This window comes from Penicillium crustosum (genome assembly GCF_028827405.1).
Source record: "Penicillium crustosum strain IBT 35664 chromosome Unknown utg000001l_segment0_segment0, whole genome shotgun sequence".
Classification (NCBI taxonomy): Eukaryota; Fungi; Ascomycota; class Eurotiomycetes; order Eurotiales; family Aspergillaceae; genus Penicillium; species Penicillium crustosum.
Window position 1 is genome coordinate 26,026 of NW_026623122.1, and position 25,848 is coordinate 51,873.

The 25,848-nt window shown below is 46.4% G+C and overlaps 11 protein-coding genes across 11 annotated transcripts; 7 read left to right on the forward strand and 4 right to left on the reverse strand.

Moving 5' to 3' along the window:
* Positions 1 to 2,116: 2,116 nt before the first annotated feature.
* On the forward strand, positions 2,117 to 3,463 carry N7487_000005 (glycoside hydrolase family 28 protein; the record flags this gene model as incomplete). The annotated part of the gene is made up of 4 exons (XM_056867754.1): positions 2,117 to 2,368; positions 2,437 to 2,868; positions 2,946 to 3,075; positions 3,138 to 3,463. 4 exons carry the CDS (start codon positions 2,117 to 2,119, stop codon positions 3,461 to 3,463), a joined length of 1,140 nt encoding a protein of 379 aa, XP_056732538.1.
* Positions 3,464 to 5,135: 1,672 nt separating this feature from the next.
* On the forward strand, positions 5,136 to 5,674 carry N7487_000006 (uncharacterized protein; the record flags this gene model as incomplete). The annotated part of the gene is made up of 3 exons (XM_056867755.1): positions 5,136 to 5,239; positions 5,276 to 5,395; positions 5,503 to 5,674. The coding sequence occupies 3 exons, from the start codon at positions 5,136 to 5,138 to the stop codon at positions 5,672 to 5,674; spliced, it is 396 nt and encodes a 131-aa protein (XP_056732539.1).
* A 2,325-nt stretch (positions 5,675 to 7,999) lies between these two features.
* Positions 8,000 to 8,410, forward strand: N7487_000007 (uncharacterized protein; the record flags this gene model as incomplete). The annotated part of the gene is made up of 3 exons (XM_056867756.1): positions 8,000 to 8,008; positions 8,038 to 8,181; positions 8,324 to 8,410. The coding sequence occupies 3 exons, from the start codon at positions 8,000 to 8,002 to the stop codon at positions 8,408 to 8,410; spliced, it is 240 nt and encodes a 79-aa protein (XP_056732540.1).
* A 748-nt stretch (positions 8,411 to 9,158) lies between these two features.
* N7487_000008 (CoA-transferase family III) lies at positions 9,159 to 11,066 on the reverse strand (the record flags this gene model as incomplete). Its single annotated transcript, XM_056867757.1, has 2 exons — positions 9,159 to 10,674; positions 10,777 to 11,066. 2 exons carry the CDS (start codon positions 11,064 to 11,066, stop codon positions 9,159 to 9,161), a joined length of 1,806 nt encoding a protein of 601 aa, XP_056732541.1.
* A 488-nt stretch (positions 11,067 to 11,554) lies between these two features.
* Positions 11,555 to 13,552, forward strand: N7487_000009 (acyclic terpene utilization AtuA family protein; the record flags this gene model as incomplete). Its single annotated transcript, XM_056867758.1, has 4 exons — positions 11,555 to 11,594; positions 11,650 to 11,790; positions 11,853 to 13,321; positions 13,379 to 13,552. 4 exons carry the CDS (start codon positions 11,555 to 11,557, stop codon positions 13,550 to 13,552), a joined length of 1,824 nt encoding a protein of 607 aa, XP_056732542.1.
* A 543-nt stretch (positions 13,553 to 14,095) lies between these two features.
* On the forward strand, positions 14,096 to 14,703 carry N7487_000010 (uncharacterized protein; the record flags this gene model as incomplete). Its single annotated transcript, XM_056867759.1, has 2 exons — positions 14,096 to 14,358; positions 14,415 to 14,703. The coding sequence occupies 2 exons, from the start codon at positions 14,096 to 14,098 to the stop codon at positions 14,701 to 14,703; spliced, it is 552 nt and encodes a 183-aa protein (XP_056732543.1).
* Positions 14,704 to 16,570: 1,867 nt separating this feature from the next.
* Positions 16,571 to 16,856, reverse strand: N7487_000011 (uncharacterized protein; the record flags this gene model as incomplete). The annotated part of the gene is made up of 2 exons (XM_056867760.1): positions 16,571 to 16,682; positions 16,765 to 16,856. The coding sequence occupies 2 exons, from the start codon at positions 16,854 to 16,856 to the stop codon at positions 16,571 to 16,573; spliced, it is 204 nt and encodes a 67-aa protein (XP_056732544.1).
* A 643-nt stretch (positions 16,857 to 17,499) lies between these two features.
* N7487_000012 (uncharacterized protein) lies at positions 17,500 to 19,087 on the forward strand (the record flags this gene model as incomplete). Its single annotated transcript, XM_056867761.1, has 3 exons — positions 17,500 to 17,805; positions 17,869 to 18,873; positions 18,938 to 19,087. The coding sequence occupies 3 exons, from the start codon at positions 17,500 to 17,502 to the stop codon at positions 19,085 to 19,087; spliced, it is 1,461 nt and encodes a 486-aa protein (XP_056732545.1).
* A 989-nt stretch (positions 19,088 to 20,076) lies between these two features.
* Positions 20,077 to 20,872, reverse strand: N7487_000013 (HNH endonuclease family protein; the record flags this gene model as incomplete). Its single annotated transcript, XM_056867762.1, has 4 exons — positions 20,077 to 20,189; positions 20,245 to 20,383; positions 20,441 to 20,612; positions 20,673 to 20,872. 4 exons carry the CDS (start codon positions 20,870 to 20,872, stop codon positions 20,077 to 20,079), a joined length of 624 nt encoding a protein of 207 aa, XP_056732546.1.
* Positions 20,873 to 21,474: 602 nt separating this feature from the next.
* On the reverse strand, positions 21,475 to 22,806 carry N7487_000014 (NADH:flavin oxidoreductase/NADH oxidase; the record flags this gene model as incomplete). Its single annotated transcript, XM_056867763.1, has 1 exon — positions 21,475 to 22,806. The coding sequence occupies one exon, from the start codon at positions 22,804 to 22,806 to the stop codon at positions 21,475 to 21,477; it is 1,332 nt and encodes a 443-aa protein (XP_056732547.1).
* A 1,393-nt stretch (positions 22,807 to 24,199) lies between these two features.
* Positions 24,200 to 25,821, forward strand: N7487_000015 (amidohydrolase; the record flags this gene model as incomplete). The annotated part of the gene is made up of 2 exons (XM_056867764.1): positions 24,200 to 24,636; positions 24,693 to 25,821. 2 exons carry the CDS (start codon positions 24,200 to 24,202, stop codon positions 25,819 to 25,821), a joined length of 1,566 nt encoding a protein of 521 aa, XP_056732548.1.
* Positions 25,822 to 25,848: the final 27 nt, after the last annotated feature.

Consider the following 25,848-nt stretch of genomic DNA (forward strand, 5'->3'; position numbering starts at 1 on the left):
ACTTTCTCGGAACTTTCAAAAAATCAAAATTTAACATAAATTGATGTCAGCCGGAACGACCCTATCCTGTACTAGACCCTGCCATGACCTACAAAGACTCGGAACCGGACCTACTCGCAAACAGCATTCTGCGGGTTGCTAGCCCCTATCTTAGATTCGGCGGGTGATCTTAGGTGGGTGTAGACTTCTGCAGAACCCACCCAAAATGGGTTCTGCCAAAGTCTAAGTTTGAAGTTAAGAGGATCGTATGTCGAAACAGTCTGGGCAGTTCAAGACGGTGTAGCTTGGTGTGATATGTACTTTGTAAAAAGGGGCCATGTGTGATAACCCATACATCATTATACCGGTAATGCCTAGGGTCTGAGGTTTTCAAAACTTTACAATATCGTGGGATACTCTGTGTTCCTGTTCCAAAACAAACACAACCCACGGATGCCAATAATAGCTAGGAACAACCTTGTCCACCTCCCGGTCTGAGCCATATGCAAATCCCCGAAAACCACTCATCGGCAGGATCTATGGATATATTTGTTCCGCTTACAAGTAAGCTTCCCAACCCCAAATCGGTATCAAACCCGCGGTGTGGGTCAGTTTCCAAAATCCGGTCATATTACACTCAATATACGAAATCCTTCATCTCTAAGACTATCTACATGTAGCTATTGTAGAGAATCTAGTCTGTTGAAGGGTCTTGCTTATTTTGCGTTTTAATGCCCACTCCTCGCCACTTTACTACCGATTCTAAACTGACCGCTGATACTTACTTCTAAAAGCAGCGGCCCAAGCGGTAAGAAAACCCACGTGGTATAGTCAGGTCTTGGGAATCGGTTGGTGGATACTCAAGGTCCGACTTGATCGACACCTCAGTGAGACATTATTATGCGAAAGGACCTGCAGTATTTTGGACATCTTTCGGACTCGGGCCGGAATTCGATCAGGAGGTAGCCAAGAACGAACGGTACACATAGACAACCTTCTAACCTGAACAAAGTATAAACCCTTCATCCTTTTGAACGAAGTCTCGATAAATCAAGACCTGGGAGATTCTGTTTTAGTGAAGCGGCTTGCGAAGGGGCATAAATGGCCAAAAGTCGCATGCGTGAATTTCAAGGTATAACTATATCCTACGTACTTATCTAATTATTATACAACTATAAGGCTATCTGACTATATTTCAGATTCTAACTTAACCTTCGCTATCGCTTCTACTATCGCTATAGTTATAGGTGGTAAACTCTTGGCCGATTCCTAAGATCCACTAACGAAAAAGCTTCTTTCTAGGGCCCTTTATTATCGCCTCAGCGAGATAAAACTTATCTATTATTAATGGGATAAAATCGTTAGTCCTAGGTAACCTAGATAGAAGCTTATTATCCCTTATAATCTGATCACAGAAAGAAGAACCGTTGATGGATTTGCTGACGAAGACCGACCCGACCCGTGGGCGTGGTATGGCGAGGTCTACCCACAATGTTGCGGTCCCATCCTGGCCCTCAATCAGTACGGGTTCGTAAACAGTACACAAATATTATCAGAATGGAATTAGAACCCCTTTTTCGCTTTAAAGACCCCGGAGGACTAGAAAGGTGCAATTTTACATAGAGTATTGTAGCCACCTTCTTTCCCTTGCACGGCTCCTCCCGGCACATTCGCAATAATAGGAAATAAGCCTTGTATTCCTTTCATATTTTTGTGCGTGTCTCGTTTCAAAAACGAGCCAATTCTTCTTATACTTCCAGCCCTGGCGATAATTCGGCAGCCTAGGAACTTCGTGAATACTAGCGGCAGCTTTAAGACATTTACCTCCAGGAAGTGTGCCTGCGCTCTGTTTTCTTCAGCAATCTCTCCATTCAAGTAACAGCTCTTAAGATATTTAAAATTAAGTAGAAAAAGCACAAACTCAAATAGATTGCAATGTCTTGGTTCAATAAACCGAAAGGGGTATTGAGATTGCCAGTAGCACACTCGAGCTAAGAAGCGTGGAAAGAAATTTCCCGCCAATGGATTGAAAGAAAGAAAAGATAAATATATAAGACTTCATTCCGATCTACTAAAAAGCATCCAGTATCTTCATCGCCAGTTTTTATTCAACTCAAAGTATTTCGTCTCCGTCGATATGTTAATATTGACACGCAGTGTTGTTCTGGGATTGCTAGGCTCAAGGTCTTTGGCCCTCGCCTCTCCCGCTGCCGAACTGGCTGAAGGGGACAGACTCTCCCCTCGCGGATCTGCGTGCAGTTATTCAGGAGTCAATGGTGCTGCAGCAGCGATAGCTGGAAAGGCAGGTTGCGTCAGTATTACTCTCAATAATGTTGTGGTGCCTGCCGGGACTACGCTGGATTTGACTGGTCTGGCCACAGGGACCAAGGTAAAAACTCTCCACAAACCCGTGACTCTCTTGCTCCACTGACAGCGAATTTACTGAAATTTTTGTAGGTGATATTTGAGGGAACTACTACTTTCGGCCATAAGCAGTGGGCAGGCCCTCTGATATCGATCTCTGGGACCGACATCGAAGTTTCTGGGGCTTCCGGTCACGTCATCGATGGCCAAGGTTCCCGCTGGTGGGATGGAGAGGGTTCCAACAGCAAGACCAATCTTAAACCTAAGTTCTTCTTCGCCCACAATCTCAAGGGTGCCTCCACTATAACCGGATTGAACATCAAGGATTCTCCCGTTCAGGTCTTCAGCATCTCTGGCTCGTCGGGTCTGACAATCAGTGGTGCCACAATTGACAACAGAAATGGCGATAAGGATTCTCTCGGTCACAATACCGACGGGTTCGATATAGGAGACAGTGATCACATTACCATCACTGGTGCTACAGTTTGGAACCAAGACGACTGCCTTGCTATCAATTCTGGGACGGTAGGTGCTCGAAGATTGTCGCCCTGCCTAGCTGCAGGGAATGATTACCACGGTTCTTGCTGACCATCAATACCCAGAACATTATTTTTTCCGGGGGTTACTGCTCTGGTGGGCACGGATTATCTATCGGCTCAGTTGGTGGCCGTTCCAATAATGTGGTAGACACCGTCCATATCAGTAGCACCCAGGTCATCAACTCTCAGAATGGTAAGCCCAAGCCGGATAATGGCTATAAGTTTTTCCGTTTCTTGAACTGATATTTCTGTCAGGTGTCCGTGTCAAAGCTGTCGCTGGCGCCACCGGTAGTATCAAAGGCGTGACTTTCCAGGATATTACCCTCTCCGGCATTACGAGCCAGGGAGTCACCATCCGCCAAGACTACACCAATTCTGGCTACACTGGAAATCCCACGACCCAGGTTCCAATCACTGGTCTCACCTTGAATAATGTGCACGGCACAGTCACATCCAGTGGCACCGATATCACCATCGAGTGTGGAAGTTCTGCCAGTTGTTCAGGCTGGGCTTGGACTAAAGTTGCAGTGAGTGGCGGCAAGGCGGATTTGTGCAAGAATGCACCTGCCAACACTTGCTAAGCCTTCAATTTTTGCTACTTTGGTGCCGACATGTTTCTGCGCTGTTCGTCCGTTGTCTTTGTATCGGCGAATATCTACAACATGGTGGTAGAGACTTTTTTGTATTCATAAAGAAAGGCATTGCGAGAAAGAATCGACTTGAATAGCTAGGCAACAAAGGTCTTTGTACCCATTCGGAGCCCGGTTCTGCTTTTCTAAATTTCTCCTCCGATATTGACATTAGGTCGGGTTTTCTGCCGGAATCGCTATACATTTTTTTCAAGTCTTTCTTTTTCAGGTCATCTCTCCTCGTAACCCTTCAGCATTTGTTCTTTGGGTATGAGGTTATACATCGACCTCAATCTCTTGGCGACTTATTTCGTACGAATTCCAATGGTAGGTGATATTCTGTCTCTTCCCGTTTGGGTGCACATTGATAGAGCCTCGACAATTCTATCCATACTGCCTCACGACGTATCAAAACCAGCCCGTCTATATTAATCGCCAAAAATTGTTAATTTGACTCTAGTAATAAACATATTAATACTGGAAACACCAAAATCAATTCTAGGAGCTGTTTATGCCCTGGGAACTCCTCTCTAGCTCTTGGGGCCATTCCTGTTTCTAGGAATCTGAGATCCACCCCTGGGATCTTCACTCTACGATCCTGGCTGGTTAAGAACTGGCTCTGGGAATACAATGGCTAGATCTGGGAGATACTACGCTCCTGGGTCCCTAACTTTGGATCCTGGGCTCATTATTCTGCTTTCTGAGGTGGCGGAAAGCCCTCACAAGATAACTTTACCAGACCTGCGCACAGATATGAGTCATTCAACGACTCCTGGAAAGGCAAATTATAGCCCCAAGAACCGTACTGGAGGTTCCAGGATTTGATAAGACTGTCAACGGGAACATGACGTTGGAAGTACAAGACCCCATAAGCTACTTTGAGCTTCCTGGGTGGGGCTACTTGCTGATTCTAAGAAGTTGAAGCGGTTAGAGACAAAACAAGCCAAGGGTTTGGAAGTTGAATGTCAAGCTCAGTTAGCAAGGGATTTAGCTGAAGCTGGATACGAAGCTTCAATGGTGGCAAGAGATAGTGGAACCGGAAATTGCTATCCGATGTAAATTTGCTATCCGGTGCAGCCCACCAATACTAGGTAGGTGTTGGTGGGCTTGGCACGGTTACCATACAAAAGTACATATTACAGTTAGTCATCTATGTCCGCACAGATTGTTGAAAACGCGAGTTTTGTCATTTTACTTAGAGATTCCAATATATCTGTTTTGACCATACGTTGTCATACCGACAGATTTCTGTCAGGTTCCTCAAACCAGGGATGAACTCTTTACATAAAGAACTAGCCTGTTCGTACCCTGCTCTGACACCACAGTAGGCATCAGCTCACGATCTGTCCCGGCATTATGTCGTTTCCTGATCAACATTTTCCCAGCTGTAAAGCTGGTGAGTCTGCCACGACAGTCTTGATAATTCACAGACAGTTGAGTACCAAACAACCAGAGAATACATCGCCGGACAATGTCATGAAGACCTTTGCCACAACAATCATTACCGTGCTCGCTTGTCGTTGCTGCTGAAGGAGTCTACGCGCTTCCAAGCACTGGTACCACACTACTGAAGAACGAGGCAAGCAAACAGCATATTGTTATTGGGTCTTGAGCGATCAATCCGATGTATCTCAATGATCCGGAGTTTGCAACTGCTCTTACCAATCAATTCAACAGCCTCTTTCCCGAAAATGAGATGAAATGGTCGTTCATCAACCCGACCACCTCGTAAAATTCGCAGAAGACAACAATATAGTGGCCTAGAGGCACAGGCTTATCTCGAGCTGCTATAACCCCGACTTCCGGCTACATTGCAGATAACTTACATATCGCCCGAGTAGCAGCCCCAGACGCCAAGCTATTCATCAACGAAAATCATGTCGAGTCATTTCCTAGCAAGCGCAAGAAGCTCTATAACCTAGTCTCTAGATTTGTAGAAATGGATATCCCAATTGATAAAATCGCTTTGCAGATATATATCATTGAAATAGCTCCGAAAGCGGGCGCAATAACGGAGATCGCAACTCCTACGAGGCGCTCGGATTGGAGGTAGCAATCGCTAAGCTAGATGATCACACGCTCGACAACGCGGTCGAGCCTGATATCTACGGCGCCGTCTCCAGCGAGGCTCTTAACGCAGGAATCACCAATATTAACTTCTGAGGCTTTACGGATAAGCACGCTTACACCGTAGTGCAGGGCCCAAAGCCATTGATATTCGACCAGTGCTACAAACCCAAGAGTGAGTTTTACGCCACTCACGCTGCTCTCACCAATTTCGTCAACCGTTCCTAAGGAGCTTGAGCACCACCTAGCCGCCAGAGATTGCGCTTTACAAACCTGTAGTCACAACCCTGCGAGATTAACCGTAAACATATTTGAAAAAAAAGACCTTCTCGACGAAAAAAAGGTCAGGATCTTACTAACACATCCAAGGAATTCTCAACATTCCTGGATGCCTGATTTACACGATGTTCATAAGGATGTTGGATTTTCCGCACCTTACAGCCTTATTACATTAAGCCCGACTCTCCTATATCTTGTGTTCTATATAGTATTCCATGATTCACACTTAAGTATCCAATTGGGCTAAGCCCATACTACTTTGTATTGTATTGACCCTATTCCGACAGTTATGAGCCCAGTTTTTTAGCCCAGAGTAATGGCTATACCCCCCCCCGGCAGGTACAACTGGACACTCCGCCCGACCCTCCAAGGTCAATTAATCAATCAACCAAGTTTCTGTTAAACCTTTGGAGCCTAGGTTAAATCACAATGGATATTCAGGTGCTTTTTTACTAAATGAAACAAGAGCCCGTAATCCGTGCCTTTGGTCATACTCACATCGTACAGAATCACAGGCTGATGTGCAACGAGAGCATCAAGATTTCAAAGGTCAATACAATATAGCAAATACAAATGCCCATATGTCTAAGCAATGACCCTCAGTACAAATGGAATGCGGATAATGTCTGGCATACGCCATCTACCTCTCTGTCTCTCTCTTCCTTTCTCTTCCAGATACCCTCCTCACTTCTCATTATAATGAGGTCAAGACTCGGTTACAAGGCCGGCTTCAACTTCAATTGTGGCTCGCTTTCTTCCCAAGAACCTTCCCACAAGCAATAGCTGCTTAGTTCTAGTATATATCGTACCAGTAATAAACGTCGGTCTGCAAAGAAAGCAACTCCGATATATTAGAAAAATACGATGCCAAAAACGTATTTGGCGGCCCTTGCAGACTCTACATACGGCGATTATCATGGTCTCGAGACCACCACTATAATCCTACAATCGATTGTTAGGGAGAGTTTCAGTTAGAGAACTTAAAGGCAGATTAGGATACTCACTCGGGTCTTCTATAACCTATAAAAATCTAGGAGTTATTAGATATCGTTATAGGTGGTAACATAAGGTAGAACGCTCTAATCTAACTATTTAAATTTCGCCCTAAGCCCTTAGTACCGTTCTAGATAATAGCTTTAACTATAAATTACTTACGCCGTACCTAGATTCCGATCTTAATATTTAGAGGATACGTAGATCGTAGGGTTATATATCGTCTAGCTAAGTTTTATAAAAATCGAACGAAAGCTACGGAGTGAACCCAATCTTATTATCTCGTATAAATAGAAGAGTGTCTATATTTGCGGGAACCAACCAGATCTCCTAAAAACCGGGAAGTAATGCATTGAAACCAGCACTCAGGCTCGGTCGTCTATCCCCCCATAGGATAGAAGCGGCCCAAAATTGACCCAGGATTACAGATTACAAGCAGCTGAGGGAGAAGGGGGTCTGCATAGTAGATATTGTAGTAAACCTTGAATGATGAATTGAAAACTGATAATACCACTGAACCAATCGACTTAACCTTGCCCAAAGCTAGAAGCCGAAGATCAATCTAGCCGGCGTCTGCAATCAAAAATCCGCCTGAGGCACTATATTGATGAACTCCGGGTACAGATAGAAGAACTCAGGGCTCATTTTCCAATTTAATAAATCTGCAGCATGTTGAACAAAGAGATCGCTTGGGATGTACCCGGAGTCACCATCGGAACAATAACTCTCCTCGAATGAGTACGGCCAATGGAAGCGAAAGCATTGCTGTACGGCCGAAAGAAAGGTGCAGGTCTCCAAATATACGCGATAATGGGTGATCAGGCGATCACGAACACTTGGCCAAGGGAAAAAGTCAATAGCACATGCATGTGGCTCTTCTAATTGCTTCTCTGTTGGAAGTTCCCACGGCGGTATCTCCAACCGCGTCTCTGGGCCCGGATGAAAGATGTATCGCATTAGCTGATAGCTTTTGTATGCAATGGCAATCCTGAAGATCTTTGGCATTGGTGACCAAATGTACTCATCCATGCGTTGGAGAATACATAAACCTGGGTTTATTCTTTCTTCCGGCGATAAACTCCCCCACCCTTTATCAACGGCCTGAAACAGGAGCCCCATGTTATCAATCTTGGGAAACATTTTAGCAGCATGACAAGGGTAAGCTTGACTGAGTAACTTATTCACAGTGTACCAAGCAGAACATGAGCTTCGGTATGACAAGGCCGCCTGGGGGGTTTCATTCGGGTCTCGGTTGTGTGATGCAGTGGCAGGCATTGGCAAAAGATAAAGCGCACTGCGCAATTGGACTTGTCGGTGAAAACACGGATGTTGTATATGTGCATTCTCTTGTAGCCCTTCACAATGTTCCATAGGAGAACAAGCTACGTGCACGCGTGAGGCTTCTGTAAGCCCTGAGATCGAGTAAGATCGTTCACAAGAGGGTGTCATTGCATCCGTCCCATAATCATTCAGAGGTGGGTCCCGGGAAAGAAACGCTGGGGTCACGACATGTTCCGCCGTTGGTATCTTGGTGTGGCCCGCCTCTTCCGAAAGGACTGAAAAGGCACTTTGGATAAGCTTCTTCAGACGGGTGATCTCTGCTTCAAGTTCTTCATTCTTTTCTAGTAACCTGAGAATTGTATCTTCTGAAGCCCGATTTTGGAGGGATTGGATTGTCTCCTCCAAGTGCATTATCCGGGCCTTTGTCTTTTGCCGGCTTGTGCGCTGGGCAGCTCGATCCCACGCGCGTTTCTTCTCTCTGCGTATTTCAACGCCCATTGAATTGATTTTACTCATTGGTCAATGATGTGTTGGAAGTATGAGATACAGTCCGGGGATGACATTCAAGACTGGGGGATTGTGTTAACCGCCAAGGCTGAGGAGACCGCCACGGATAGGACGGCATATTGGCTCCACCGTCGCATTACACTCGGACAAGTCCGATCGCCTGGTTAAAACAACGTATTCTATGATGATGGCATTACTGAAGGGGGTATGGTCTTATTTTTAAACTGACGTGATGATTAGCTGGGCTGCAATATGGAACAAAATCACATATTTTTTAACCACGCGTAGGATATAATTCGAAGATATATATCAGGGAAGCCACCTAGATTATCCATCCTCAATATTCTTTTCACCAGAAAGCTATCTTTAGGATTATGTGTTAGGATAGAGATCTTTGATTCAAATGATGAATTCTCCAAAAGGCCATACCGTACACAGTTTCAATGGGCGACATTCTATGAATCAAGTCTTTCTCGGTGCTAACACAAAACCAACAGCACGGAGATCATACCCCACATACTCAGACAACGACTTCCACCGTAAGATCCTCCGGCCACCTGGGTTGGTCAACACCATTAGTCCGAGTTCCCACATTATATTTAAGCTGAACAGGGCCCTGGGGGAATTGAAGCACGGGCTTGGGAACCCTGACCGGAACACCCAATTGAGGACTTTGAAGGTCCTGGAAGTTACGCGGGTGAAACACGCGGTCACCGCTATTTTTCTTCAGCAATTCCACGTGTGCTGGGATCGTTTCAAACATGGTGTGGTAGTGACGGAAAATAGGGCGGCCATTGTCCGACCAAAGCTTCTGCCACACATTCTCGGGATAGGTTCCGACAGAGCGGACTAGCCATTGAGAGTAGTAATTAAGGGCAATATCAACGGTATACGATCCACCGTCAGTCGCACGTCGCATAAGAGCATCCAGAACTCCAGCAGAGCCACAGACACCTGTGCAGTAATCCGAGTTGGGGAAAACGGGTATAACCGGCTCATCAAGACCCATCCCGCGGCCATATTCCATCGCGACGCCACAGTTGGCATCACTGATTTGCTGCCATCCACTGCGCTTCGCCCATGGGCCATACCACCCATAGCTGTTTTCGCGAGCATAGATGATACCACGCCCGCGGTCACTACCAATTTTCAGAATGTCTTTTTCGGAAAATCCATACTTATCAAGTACGCCTGGGCGATAGCCTGTTACAACAACATCGGCATCCTCAATCAAAGCTTTCAGACTATCTCGGTCCCGTGCCAATCGTAGGTCCAGTAAGCTGTTCCACTTTCCCCAGTTCATATCACAGTGCACAAAGGAAAAGTCGCACAGATGAGGTGCAGCAACTCTCATAACGCTGGCGCCCATCTCGGCGAGACCCCGACTTATGGCTGGGCCGGCAATGACTCGAGTTAAGTCGACGACTTTCAGTCCCGCCAAAGGTCTGCTAGCACTGGTTTCTGGGGAAGATGGCCACCAGCAAGGTTCTTGCTTCGGATTTCCGTGATGATGAATCTCGTATAACCCAACTTTTCCATTTTCTTGCCCATGTTCGCTGGCAAAATACTCCTCGGGAGTCCAGCAGATAGTTCCAGCTTGTTTATGGACCTCTGAGGCGAGATGCTCGAGGTCAGCGGAGTCGAATTCCTCCACGCGCTCCTGATAAAACTTAACAACGTCCTCACGGGGACTATGATCGAGTTCTGGCATCCAAGCTGGAAGGCCCACACTCGCGAGGGTTGGCTCGGGGTTCATACTTCCTGTGGTGATAGATTCGTTAGCTTGGGTGGTAAATGCCAACAGATAGAAATATATGATACCGTGCAAATGGAAGTAACGGTCATCCTTCGTCTTATACACATTAGTGCAGAGAGATCGATAGATAGTGGCTTGTGCCTTGTTGGTGTCCCAACTAGGGAAATAGTTCAAGAAGCGTCCGCCGTCGCGAGCGAGGGTGAATGAAGATTCGATAGGTTCACCCTCAGGATCAAGCGTCCAGATCATTGCGGACATGACAAAGAGCTGACTATGATCACTGTGTATAAAATTAGTTGGACATTCATGCTTTGGGTGCACAGAACCAAAGAATTTGCAAGAAAGGTAGAGAGAGGGAGGTGGATTGTTTCTGGTGACGTACGTATCAATCACAATCTCCGGTGCCTTTACTCCATATTTGCGTTGTAAGAGAACACTCAGTAATGCTCCTTCAAATGCTTTCAGGCTAGCAATGCTCTCTGCGAACCTCCAGTTGATCGCAATGCTGGGATCATGCGACCCAACAAACTTGATGGTAGCTGCGGCGTCGTGAATTTCGGCAGGCAGGCCTTTCATCAGCGAATTCTGAAGGATTCCGTCCAGAAATACCTTTTGAGCCTCTGCTGGCACAGAGTACGCTTCATTGCGCTGAGCATCAAGTATAGTGGCCATGGCGGGCGATGGTTGAGTTTGACTCGAAATTCGGACCTAACGATCTGAGTTTGATCTTTCCGTGATGCAGGACTCGGTCCATTTAATTATATATTTGAACTTTACATCATGCTACTTGTGCTGTCTCCGGACTATGAGTCGTACCCACTCGAGTCAGTGTTCTACCTAGGTATACTCTAGCAAGAGTTCGGGATCTCGGCACAGGGTGCGCCATGAACGACGGACCAATACAAATTGTCTAACCTTGTTTAGTGGAGAATATCAACCCCACTCTGACTCGCATAAAGTCGAGTCAGACTGGGGCATGTTGTGAAATTGAGGCTTCCTACTAATAAGCTCGATATCCAGGGTAGACCATGGAGATTAACATCCGGTCGACCGGGGTATACCATATAAAAACTGTTGGACAAGATGGTCTTCCTTACTCCATTTTGTCTTATATCCTTGCGATTGTATTGCCTGACAACTGACCAAATACAAACTACGACATGTCATCTCTGCAGACCAAACGACCGCTTCGCATCCTAGGTCAGTGCTTGGCCAATAGAAAGACGGTTATGGACGCTGATATCTTATATTTTAGGATCGTCTGGATCCGCCCAGGACCGCCGAAGGCTTCTTGCTGCAGCTGTGAAAAACCATAAGAACGACCCATTTGATGTTCTTGTTGGAGACTGGATGTCTGAAGCTAACATGACCTTCAATGCTACAAAGCACTACAAAGGTATATTGTTTATATATCATACATGCACCGATATCTGTCTTCCAGTATTTAATCCAAAGCAGGAGAAGGAATTGCCTACGAGAAAACCTTCATTTCCGCCCTCGAAGACGTGCTACCAGAGGTCGCTGGGCATGGCATTAAGATTGCGGCAAACGCCGGGTCATCAGATACCAAGGGGCTTTATGATGCCCTGCTTGCCCTTGTGAAGGAGAAGAATGTATCTCTAAACATTGCTTGGGTCGAAGGGGATCAGGTTTTACCAGCTGTACTGAAAGCAGAAGCCGAGAACGCCTTTGATTTTCGCCATCTTTGCACAGACCAACCTTTCAGCGAATGGAGACATGAACCGATTTCCGCCCAGGCGTATTTAGGCGGCCTTGGAATCGCCGAAGCTTTCAAGCAAGGTGCCGATATTGTTGTTTGCGGTCGAGTTTCAGATGCTTCTCCCGTCATTGGAGCTGCATTATGGTGGCACGGCTGGGACCGGGAGGACTATGATCAACTTGCCAACTCCCTCGTGGCTGGACATTTGGTCGAATGTTCTTCCTATGTCACTGGCGGCAATTTTACCGGATTCAAAGACCTGGAGCATCGTGGCTGGCAAAACCTCGGCCTGCCCATTGCTGAAATTGACTATTCTGGCCAGGTTATAATCACCAAAACCCGTGGAAGTAATGGCTTGGTCTCGGCCAATACCTGCAAGTCGCAACTACTATATGAGATCCAAGGTCCACGATACTATAACTCCGATGTCACAGCGTATCTAGAAGGAGTCAAGTTCGAAGAGCGTGGGCCTGATCGAGTCCTTCTATCCGGAATTTACGGTGGCCCACCCCCTGCCACTACGAAAGTCGGAATCACAGCCAAAGAAGCGTATCATGCCGAGCTATTATTCTGGCTGGTAGGGCTTGATATTGATGCGAAAGCGAGGATGCTGGAGGCACAAATTCGGGAGGAATTGGGTCACCGCGTGAAGAATCTGAGCCTGCTTGAATTTAGTTTGAATGGGATGGCAGCGGAAGACGCCCATAATCAAGCATCTGCCACTGTAGGGTTCCGAGTCGTTGCTCAAGCACTCGAAAAGAAACATCTCTCGTCGGCCAATTTCTTGGAACCCATCCTGGAGACTACCATGGAGCTGTACCCTGGTGGAACATTCCATATGGACGTGCGGACTGCTCTCCCTAGGGAGATCCATGAGTACTTTGTGACCAAGTTCCCCCAATCCCTTATCAATCACCGTATCCATCTCCACGATGGACGAACAATTGGCATCACGCCGCCATCAACGTTTGAGAACAGAATTCCAGCCCCTGCACAACCATCTGCTTATGTTGATGTCGGTAGTTTTGGTCCAACAAAACGAGGACCTTTAGGCTGGATAGTCCATTCTCGCTCCGGAGACAAGGGCTCTAATGCAAATGTCGGGTTCTATATCCGTCATGATGATGAATATAAGTGGCTCCGTGCGCTTCTTACAGTCGAGAAAATCCAGCAACTTCTGGCAAGGGAATACAAGGGTGGAAGAATCGTGAGTGACTTCTTCTGTAGAAAGCTTTGTATCCTATGGCTAAAACTTCATTTTCAGGAGCGATTTGAATTGCCGAATATTGGAGCGGTGCACTTCTTGCTTTACGATCATCTTGACCGTGGAGTTAGCTGTACTACAACGCTCGACTTCCTCGGGAAGAATGTTGGGGAGTATTTGCGATCAAAATTTGTTGATATTCCAGTCGCCTTCTTGGAGCGTGGGAAGATCTAAGACACTCCATAGATAGGCGAAGCTTTACTCAAATTTATTGTACTTTGGCAGCGTTTCCACCTCCCTCCGGAAAGGTCTCTTGCACATCACTCTCGTTTGACTTTTGGCAGTGCGAAATTAATATCACTACCAAGCGACAATGTTTAAACATCAATTGAAGGTTTGGAGTTTGACTTGGTTGGTTTGGTGAGCTTGAGTCGTTCAATTTCTATCTCTTTAATATACTTAGTATTTTTAGGTTTATTATAGAGCTAAGGCCGTGACTTTAATATATCAGCCTTTAATAACACCTAGAGGTTCTCAATTAGGTTTAAATCGGGTGAATATAGAGCCTAGATAGCCATACCTAGGTATAGTTACGCTTAAAAGTTACAAGCTTTCTTGCCGAGTGGGTCCTTACCAAGCCCCGTCCCCGCCTTTGTTCAATATCCCAATCTTTCCCCTCCAATTTCCTTCTTTTCCTCACCCATATGCGTTGTCGCAGCTTTTCCCTCTCCGACCCAAGACATTGAATATCAAAGGCTTTAAGTTCATCCGCCGGAGATGTCTTCTTTACCACCCGGATGGACCGAAGAGCGACTTCAAACCATAACCGAGGATGACTCGCGTCAAATACCGAAGGTAAGCTATGACCACCTTCGAACTTCCATGGAACCCTTCATTAATTCGTACTATCTCTCACCAACTCAGCAAATCCGCCAAATTAATTTAGATTTGATCCCCCTCGACAAGATCATGGATAAATGCTTAATGCCTCGCTTTGAGGATCCGGAATTACAAGGTGCTACTCATCAGCAGATTCAACAGTAAGATCATCGTTGGAATTTCAATGTTTTCAATGCAGATCACTGATACGAACCAGATCATACCATGGGTACCTAGGAACTGAGGGCGTGGCTCCGGGATTAGATATGGGCCTGTGTCTACTTGCTGATACTGCCGCTGTGGAGTCCATGAACAGTGACCTGCCATGGGTGTACGCGTTGGATATGAACTTCGATCATTCGAGCGAAGTGGAAGAGGGAGAATATCCAGGATATTTCCGAGTTGCTGTGGACTCGGTGATCACGGAGCTTTATCCCATGCTTACAGCTATGCCACCCGCGGAGCTTTGGGCCGAGGGGGATGAGATATGGCAGTCAGCCGTTTAGTCAGAAACTCTTGGTATTGTAAATTAAAACGGGCTATTTGATCAATATATCTATTAGCCGAATGCAGGCTTATACCGGAACCTCTATCCCATAGAGGGTTGTCTATATAGGCTGAGTGGGCGATACCGTACGATGTGGTGGAAAGCTTCATTCAGTCTTTCGAGGCTGAAATTCAAAGCGAGTTAGCAAACCTCAAAGTTGGTGGCTCTTTTCATTACAAGAACTAATCCGATAAGAGACAGCCAGTATTTGAGAGCTATCCAGCTGGCAATCTCGCGCGCCTGGATAATATTCGTCACAAGTATGATCCCAGTAGGGTCTTTACTGACTTGATGCCAGGAGGATTCAAGATGGAGCCTACACACTCTTGAAGAAGTCTCCTTTTCATTTTGGCCTGCATACTTAGCATCGGTTCCGTCTTAAAACCCTAAGCTCAGATGGGATCTTTCTTATCGCCGGCAAATCCTCCATTTGCCTTGAAAAAGGTTCCTTGAGATATCTACCTGATGACTTCAAACCATGTCTCTTTCTCGGATGTATGTATCATATTATATAGATTTCTTGTTCACACACTCTCTCTTGTTCAATCAAAACACCAAGTTATGTTTTCAGAGGGTTTTCATTTTCGACTTAGTGAGATCACCATCTGATCAGATCTGTCTGTATTTTATTTCATGAGCTCCGATATACAATGTGTGAGGCATGAGAGTACTTACTAGTATGTGTAATACAGCGTCGCCTTAATTGTAAAATCCCTCAGTGGAATTGCTTGAACTTTTTAAAAACTACTTCTCTGTCTCCTAAGGCCCTCAAGCGACCCGTGATTATCGATTACATTTACCCATAACTCCTAAGACAAGCATGACAGTACCAAGTGAGTCAATAGCATCGCCTGCCTAGGTACATCTAGAACTGGAAATAAAGCTACACAGTGCTCCACAGGTAAAGCCATAGACTCTTGTATTAGTAGCCAATAAAACTAAACGTAGAGAAAGGTATGGTAGGTTTATCACCATCACATATCAGCAGCGACCCACCTAGTCCTCAACCCCCTTCTTAGTCTGTATGATCTTCCTCTTGGAATCAATAGTTATTTCCGGTGCAGCTAGATCTATGTTGAATTATGGTAACGGCTCTCGGGGCAAAGTCCCTACTTATTTAGAAAGGCTTCACAGCGTGCAATTTCCGTTGGTGTGCCACTCGGACCGCCGAGAGGTATACGATTCTGCTGGCTAAATAGTAGTATTACTGCCTCGTCCACTTTATATGCAAACGGCTTTGTTTTTTTTTCCGTTATTTCTTTTTCTGTATCCGGTAGAACTTGGCTGAATAAATCGCAATAGTGGCATTGCGAATGGTGGCCCTAACTGCCGTCCTAGCACACCAGTTCTAGAAGGGTAGTTCATCTATATTGTATGTAGATTGACGTTTAATTTTGGATAGAAACATAATAGACGTATACGTAGAAAAGTAAAACCAAAGATTTTGACACGAGGTCAATTTGTTTTAGTAACAAGTTGAGAACAAGACTTTGGGGAAGGAGCTAACTACGGCAACCTTCCCACTGTTCAGATGCCACATTTGGATTATCAGATCTTACCGAATTATTTAAATACCTGTATTTATGTAGTAGGTTGTGGTACAAAGTAAGTTGGGAAAGGTTCTAGGTAGAGTTCTAATCTAGAATGGAGTAAGTTTATAAATCCTCGATTGATCCTTAGATATTTAGTTAATTTTTGTAGAGGTACTGTTAATTTCATAAATATTCTACCAGATCCTCTGGGATTCATTGCTTTATCTACAAGTGTTGAATAAAGTCTGTAAGGTTAGAAAGGGGATGGTATGAGTCAGTCTCATCGGCATCCAATCACTGTCTAAGACGAATGTCCCCGGCACCGGTGCATTCCTCGATGTCTGGTAAAAGATCAACGGCATATCCGATGGCAACAGTAGCTAAATAGTAGCCAATTAAAGCAAGTCTATATAGCGGAAGAAGACTTCTATTTTAATAGACAGAGATCTCGTGGCTGGATACATTGAATAGGGGTGCGGTTAACATACAAGCTCTTGGCGTCAGAGCCACAGCGCAGACTTCCGCCCTTCAACTGCTTGCTCTCTTGTACAGATTTCCGTGTCAGCATTGAGCTCGGCATTAAAACATATCCTGATTAAAACATATCCTGATATATGTTGATTGATTCTCGTTTTCATTGGTATGTCACTCTGATAAAGTTCAAGTATTTCTTGACACATCCGTCAGTCACATCTATCCCTGACTTCCATGCATAACGTGTGTAGATATTTATTGATATATTAATATTGGATTTGGGAATTTCGGAACGCATCCCGAGTTCGCGAGCGGATTCCAATCCGAACCTCGGGTCCGGGACGTAGAGTCGGCAGTCTCACAAGGGTATTTTCCATGGGCGGTATAATCGCTAAGCGTAGATGGTATGTGGATGGATTTATGTGATTAATAAGCTTGAAATTTTTGAACAGATCTACTATATGCTTGTTACGTATGGAGTAGAATCTGGGTATTCGAATCTTGGCACGGAATTATTCCCGTCCTGAAGTATTCCCCATGGGGCCCCGCAAGCTTTAGAACAAGTCCCTTGGGCGGTTTTCACAAGGCCTCAAGGTTTTTTGTGCTTTCCTTCTGAGCACTTTCTATTTTACGTCAATTGGGTCTCGTTCTTTAATCATCACTCCCGCTGTTACTAGGCCCATCGACCTAAGACTATTAATCGACCTCGTTTAAGCTTCATTGTCACAATTTTACAATTTCCGCATAAGATGAGCGAGAACGTCTCCCCGGCGGCGGCTGTTCGATCAGACGATATGGCCCTCAGCAACATAAGAAAGGATCGATTTGAAGACTCAACCCACCTGGAGGACGTCTCCGTTGCGACTTCGGATACCCAAGCACCAGAGGCTCCGATCAACTGGCCCGCTTGGAAACGAAATGCCCAAATCCTGATGGTGGCTACCCACTCGATGGTATCCGTTTTCATGGCCGCCGGGATCATTCCTGGATATGAAGCAATGGCGGAAGAGTATAACATCACGGTGCCTCAGGCCAGCTATCTAACATCCGTCCAGGTGTGTATATTTTCTATCATTTCACCTTGGTATAAGCTGACAACATATATTTATCCTGCCTAGATTTTAATCTTGGGAATTGCCCCATTCTTCTGGATTCCGATCACAATGCGCTATGGCCGTTACCACATCTTCATGTTTTCGGTGCTCGGCACCATGGTGTGTAATATCGGAGGTGTGTTCTGCAGAACTTTCGGCTCGCAGATGGCTACTCGTGCTATTGCGGCTTGGCTCATTTCGCCTCCACTTGGAATTGGCAGTGGTGTGGTGACGGAACTGTGCTACCCTGAAGAGCGTGCCCGGAAGTTGGGATGGTGGACCCTGCTGATCACTATCGGGATACCCGGCGGTGCATTCATAAACGGCTTCGTCGTGCAACACCTAGGGGTGTCCTGGATATTTTGGATATTTGCAATTATTAATGGCGTTCAATTCATTGCCTACGTCCTGCTTGGTGACGAAACCTTATACATCAAGGATATCTCCATCCATCCGAAACCCAATGGCTGGAGCCGGCTCTTCCCTTGTCGACTCGACCCTCGCCCCTTCGAGATGCAAAACTTCATCGCCCCCATTTTTCTAGGCAGTTTCCCTCGCATTTTGATCCCAGGGGTTGCATATGGCGTCGAATTTGCCTACGCTAATATCGCTATCATCGTTGAGACGCCACTAATCTTCGGCGAGAAATTTCACTTCAATGCCCAGCAAGTAGGCTACCAGTTCATTTCAATCATCATCGGCTCCGTTATTGGTGAACAAGTTAGTGGGCCAATGTCAGATTGGTTCCTGGGTGTTCTCCGGCGCCGGAAGGGCCACACCATCCCTGCGGATCGTTTGTGGCTGTCATATATCGGATATGGCACTGTCTTCGCGGGCCTACTAGTCTGGGGCTTTCAATTAGAAAAGGCAACCACTTGGAACGTTACACCATGCATCGGAATGGCTATCGCTGCCTTTGGAAACCAGGTACTCACTACCACCCTCATATCCTTCGCAGTCGATAGCCACAAGGAACACTCTGCCAGCATTGGCGTTTTTATCAACCTCTGTCGACAGATCTATGGATTTGTGAGTCCTCAACAAAGTTTTTGACCTTAATCCAACATAGATACTAACTGAAATATCTCTTTAGTGCGGTCCATTCTACTTCCCTGATATGTATGCCAACCTCGGGCTAAGCGGCGCTGCTGGTGTTATGTGTGGGATTATGGCAATTGTGTCTCTCACTCCGGTTTTTTTGATTCAGTTAATCGACACAAGGAGACAGCCCCAGCAATATTGATGAGAATCAACTCCTGTGGCCAGATTTACGACCACGTGATTGGATTTCGTCTTGAGATATTTCCGGAACTTTGCATCTGTATGGAGTGCATAGGTGGTTTCATATCAATTCTGTGACGTGTTTAGGCATTATAGACTTGTTGCTTCACAGCACATTAATGTACAGCAACCCAGTCAAAGAGATGAACATACTACAGCTTCGTAGAGGAATCCCGAGTTTTCCATCGCATTGGGAGGTCGGTGTATCCTCTCTGGTCCCCCATAGTCCAAGATGTGAAATCAGTCTCACTGGTCCCAATGTCTTCGCTTTTTCTAAATTATGGGCACTATCATGTATAGCTATTCCCTTTGTTCAAAATACCCACTTCCGCATTCAAGTCTCACGGGCATGAATTGTGCGATTGCGGCGCGTACCTAGGTGTATAGCGTCTAGAGTTCGTTTCACTAGATTAATGCCTAAAAGCCTGATTTTGGCCTGGTCAAAAAATAACAATATTTGAAATACTATTATATTATAGATCCCTTATTAAGCAATGTACCCACCCGGGTTCTACCGGCCTTGCGCAGGAAAGTAAATTGAAGCTTTTGATCCCATGCAAAATTCAAATATCTGGATAGTGCGATTTTAAGCACCCAAGAAATGGAGATATATGACTTTTGCATGGCATCAAAAGCTTCATTTTTCTATATACCGGTTATGATAGTTATTCTATGCGGAATGGTTCACAGCACAGTGTATATTGTGAGGCCTAAAAGCGGTCTAATATCAGGCATGATTAAGGCACGATTAAGGCGTAAATCAGGCAAAAATTAAGCTTTCAGGCATTGATCTAGTGAAACGAACCCTGGACGCTATACACCTAGGTAAGCGTGTTTAGCAAAGGCGGTTGGTTATAAAATCCAGTGTTCCACGTCGTTTACCACAATTGGGAGCTTCTTGTATTGCAATTTAGTCTTGAGGCCTCAAGTCTAGGAATTGCGATGAGCATTTCAACAAGTATCCAGCATCTCGACAAGAGCAGCCTTCTCGTCCGAAGTGATGGTAAGATCATAGACTGATTTCACCTTCACCCACATCTTGGCGTAAGTGCAGTAATATGAAGCTATTTCGATGTCAACGATTTATAGATCACACAATACACACGGTTTCTGACGTACCCAGCGGGGGCCTCCAAGATTCTGGGCCTTTGTCGCCCTTTGCGGAGTTCACGTTGTCGGTGACTGCTAAGAGCTGGGGGTTCTTGAGGTCATTGGCGAAAGCTTGACGATCTGCTTTAGTCCAGCTGGAGGCGCCGGACTATCCAGATTCATTAATATCTTGAGTCGTCTATTTTGTCAGATAAGCCGATCTCACCTTCCATGCGTTTGATAATGGGACGACGTGATCGATGTCAACATCACTTGCAGCTGTCCAGGTCTGGCCATCGTACGGAGAAACCCAGGATCCACTGGTAGCACCGCAACTGGAGCTTTGGACCACGTCGGTTCCATCCCGTTTGAGGATCGTTTCGCGTGTGTTGCAATTTCTGTGGACAGAAAATTTGAGTTGCCAATACTTTAGAATCATGGTGATCTTATCTACTCACCCGCTGATAGTAATCCAGTGTGGGAATTCGTCACGGCTATATCCATCCTGCGATCCCTGTGCAGCAACGGTCAATCCTGCAAGCTCACTCGTTGCAGTAGAGGTAGACGGAATTCCGGGTGGTGATGGGGCAGGCAAGGCTCCGCCTAAGAAAGGCTGGAAGGCGAAGGCCAGAACCCAGGCAGCGCGAGATATGCCCATTATGGTTTTTCTTCTAGCAAATATCGATTGTTTTCGATTGAACTGTGAATACCAACTGGAATGCGTTGAGTAATTAAGGCTCAAGAATTTAGGGTAAATACAGTACACCTCCAAGTTGGAACTATGATTTTATACTCCTGCTTTATCTGTTCGGTCGAGTCAAGCCCCTCACATAAACAATGCTAATCCAATACCGACTCCTCTCCAAATGCATTGTAACATCGGCTCCCGAGTCTTGGCCCGGGGCTTGGCGTTGCACGTTGATCAATCATTGGCTTGCGACTAGACAGGGCGGGAAGTGCGGGAGCTGTGCAAGAGTTGTGACTGATAACAAGCACATCATTCGCCGTAGATTCATATAACAACAAGTCACCTGGGCCGTAAAGGGACCAGATGAGGGTACTCGTGTAGAAGGTTGAAACAGAAGTCTACCTGAGAGGGACAGCAAAATTCCAATATGGAAATGATCGTCTAAGATCTTCCCCCTTTCTAAGTCTTGCGTTGCACAGTATTACGGCTACGTTGTTCTCGGCACTACAGTCCGTACTAAGACAAGGGTTGCAATCAAAAAGACATTAATCTATGGAGAATGTGTGTCCACTTTACAGTAAGCCTCTGGTAAACTGCCATGGGAGAGATACCTTCACATCTAGTTTCTTGGCAGCCGTGAGCACCCATTCAGGCTCACGCAAAAATTGACGGGCCATTAACACGGCATCGGCCTTAGGCTTGTGGCCAGACAAAATTGCCTCGGTCGCCTGTGCCTCTTCTTCTGCACCCTGAACAATATCGCGAGCGGACTCAGCCTCTGTAATGAAGCCAACCGCTCCAACCAGCGTCGTATGCTTAGCAGCGTGGATTTCTTGACGAATTTGGCCAGCGAGATCAATCTGATAGTTCGTATGAGGCTCGATACGTTGGCTTTTGTGATTACCGCCTGAACTGACATCCAGGAAGTCAATCCCCAGGTCTGGTAACAATTTTGTCAATTGAATTGAGGATGGCATGTCCCAACTTCCAGTTCTTGCTGCGACAGCTTGATTCTCGAGCCAATCCGTCGCACTAATACGAAGAAACAAGGGCATTCCACTTGGCACGACGGCACGGATTGCAGTAGCCACCTCGGATAAGAGCCGAGTTCGGTTCTCAAAACTGCCACCATACTTGTCCGTTCGTCGATTGGTAATGGGGCTGAGGAATTGATGGATCAGGTACCCGTGGGCCCCATGGATCTCAATTACATCCACTCCTGCTTGTGCAGCAAGCTCTGCACTTCTCGCAAACGCCCGGACAAGTTCTTCAACCTCGACAGTTTCAAGCTCGCGAGGGGCCCAAAATTGATCACCAGGGGCCCAAATTTGCTCTTCCCCGCCAGATGGGCCAACCACATTTGATGGCCAACCACCAACACTTTCGTCGGCTTTGATGCCGCGTTGCTTGGCTTGGGCTGCGAGCCAGGGTGCGACCGTGCTAGCCTTCCGACCAGCGTGAGCAAGCTGAATGCCGATTCTGGCCCCTTGACTATGAACGAAATCCACCACGCGGCGAAGTCCTTTGAACTGTTCGGAGTCTGTCCCATCTTGCCAAAGGCCAGAATCATTGGGCGAAATCCGACCATTGGGCTGAATGGATGTGGCTTCAATAAAAATTAGGCCGGCTCCCTTCGTGGCCAAATGACCGAGATGCGCGATGTGAAAATCTGTGAGAGCGCCTACAGCTGGAGAAGTTGGGTCTGATTCAGTGGAGTAGGTGCACATCGGCGCCACAATCACACGATTCTTCAGTGTAACATCTCGAATCTGTAAAGGGCGGAACAGCGTCGGGGTGTTGGGGTCCTGTTGGTTTACAGCTGCTCCAGCATTGTTGGCGGGGGTAAAATAAGGCAGACCCTCGGCCCGGTGGATTGTCGGGGAAGTAAACGGAGTAGATCCCATTTTCATTTATTGCCTAAAAGATTAAGAATTGATTTAGACAGATTTATAGGTGGAGGGACGCAGAAATGCTTCCCTTTATATATACACACTTCCAAGGTTGAGAACAATCCATCTGCTGACAAATTGGAAGTTTCCATCGGAGACAATGCCGAACAGCCGGTGTTAGGAATTCCAACCATCACAATAGATATACGGAGTAGTATAGTATATATTGGTGGTTGGCCAAAAAAGCCCAACCATAGAAGAACTAGTTCACCATGCGAAAAATAAGCTTATACAGGAATCCAATAAAGATCCTCCCAACCACCTGTTCCATCTCGGCATCATTTGGAACGACTTGGAATCTTAGCATACCCTGGTCCAAAATAATTGATATATTTCCGCCATTCTTTGGAGTGAGGAGAAATTATTTCTTCAATGGATGAATACAACCTGAAAACTCTCCCAGACACTGAGCCGTAAAGCATCGGTCGAGGTCGAGAATCCAAAAATGACCACAACCATAACGAGCTGTATGATCAAGGACTTCTAGCAGGGACATCTAGATACCAGGTTCAGAAAAATGAGACAATCTTCCAAATAGTTTCACTTGCCTCGAGGTTGTATTTGTCCTTGATTGCATTCAAACCCCCGCGACTTTGAGCCCGAGATACTATAATCTCAAGACCTGCCTGTTGCAATAGTATTGTTGCGAGAAATAATTATAGCAAGGCAAATACCTAAGAAGAATATTATGCTATCGCTGTCATTCTATTATAGACTACCTAGGTAACTACACTAGCTACACTACTTGGACATTCCGACTGTGACGAAGAAAGTTGACTATATATCTTGGCCTGAAACATCCATGTTATATTATTTTCAACTAGAGATAGATGTGGAAAGGGCGCTGGAAATCTCACCATTATTTCCATTCTTTGAGACACAAGTCATTATCCTAAAAGACAAGTCGCAACATGAAATGGTGGGGTGTCTAGCTTCTATGAAGATCAACAACGCCATCCAAAACACCAAAAGAGGACAAAAGACAAGTGGTAGGAGAGATACAAAAGAATTCTTGAATAAATATTCAATTCTTCTACATGTTACACCATTTCACTGTCTCATATGGTTACCCAGGGACATATGTATCAAATAAAAACAGCCAATAGCATCAAATGTGCACGTTGCTTATCCACCTGCACACATCAGCTGCACCTCCCAAACTTCAACTTCAACTTTGACATCTCTCTCACTTTCAGGCAAGTCTCTACTCTCGCTACCTTTTCACCTTTCTCTATCTCACCCTTCTGAAAGTTAACTTTTTGAATACATCAGCTCTCCCAACCTCAACTTCAACGAGTCAACTACCCTGGCTATCTTTGCTTTGCCTCCACGTCGATAATACATCACCATGGTTACAACAGTCTTCACCAATGGCCGTGTCCTCTTTCCCGGCTTATGGGGTAATTTTGTCCCCACCCTGGTAGTCGAGGACGACCATATCACGCACGTCGGCTGGGAGCATGACCAGGCAGTTGTTCGGGTTCAAGCGACAGCATTAACAGTGGATTTGAAGAATCGAATCGTCCTCCCGGGGTTCATTGATGGCCACGTGCATATCCTCAATTTCGGTATGTCGCTGCAGAAACTTGACCTTCTGCCTTGCAAGAGCCTCGCAGATATCCGAAATGCCATCACTTTATATGCCGCGACTCATCCATCCGATCCACGCATTCTATGCCGAGGCTGGGTCCAATCGGTTACGGATGGCAACGCTCTTGCAACAGCCTTGGATGACCTAGATCCGCGACCGATCTATATCGAGGCATTGGACCTCCACTCGACGTGGTGCAATAATGCAGCTCTCACAGAGCTAGAGGCTCACTCGAAACCCGACCCTCCAGGGGGAAGATTCATCGCTGCCAGAATGGGATACCGTCTGGCTTACTCGAGGAGGCTGCGCAGTTCGACATTGTCTGGCCGTTTTTGGACCGAGTCACGTCCATGGAGAAGAAGGTAGCCGCAATTGACGCTGCGATCAGTGCCCATCAACGTGCTGGGTATACCGGACTCGTGGATATGGCTATGGGAGAGAGTGAGTGGGCGGCATTGAATACCTACAGAAACCAACGTGGTGGGCTTCCAATGCATGTGGCAGCACACTGGTTGGTGCCCTACTCAAAATGTGACTCCGATATTTGCGGTCATATTGACCGTGCCATTGAGCTTCGACAAATCTTCAACCGCAAAACCTCCCCAGAGTTTTGTATCAATGGCATTAAGCTCCTCTGTGATGGCACTGTGGATGGGTGTACAGCGGGACTACACCAGCCGTATGGCGGATCTTCCAATATCGTCGATCCCATCTGGCCTGCTGGTGCCCTTGCAGCAGCTATTCGCCGCGCTACTGATGCCGACCTGCAGTGCGCCATTCATGCAATCGGGGATCGAACAGTGCAGCAGGCTATTGACTGTTTATCGCAGGTTCAGAACCTGTCAGCTTGTCGTCATCGTATTGAACATTTAGAGATAACAACTCCCAAAGATGCGAGAAGGCTTGGCCAACTGGGAATAGTGGCCTCAGTCCAGCCTGTCCACCTAGACCCAGCGACCTTTGGGGGATGGCCAGAGATGCTTGGGAATCAGCGTTGCAGGCGGGCTTTCGCGTACCAAGACTTCGTCGATGCCGGTGCTCATTTGGCCTTTGGGACCGATGCCCCCACTGCGGAGCATCACGCACTATCAAATCTTTACATTGCTACCACTCGGCGGTCGTCTATGGATCCCTCCTTGCAAGATACTGTCAATCCCGAGTTCGCGGTTTCCCTCGCGGCCGCTGTCTCAGCAGCTACTGCGGGGGCTGCGTATGCGTCCTTTTCAGACTCGTGGACGGGGAGTCTACGTCCGGGATTCAGTGCCAACTTCGTTGTGCTGGATATGGTCTGGGCCCCGGGGTCTCTGCTAGAAGCTCGGGTGTGCCAAACCTGGTACAAGGGAAAGAAGGTGTTTGATGAAGAGGCGGGTGGCCTGTGATTTGAGGATTCTCTCCTTTCGAAGAAC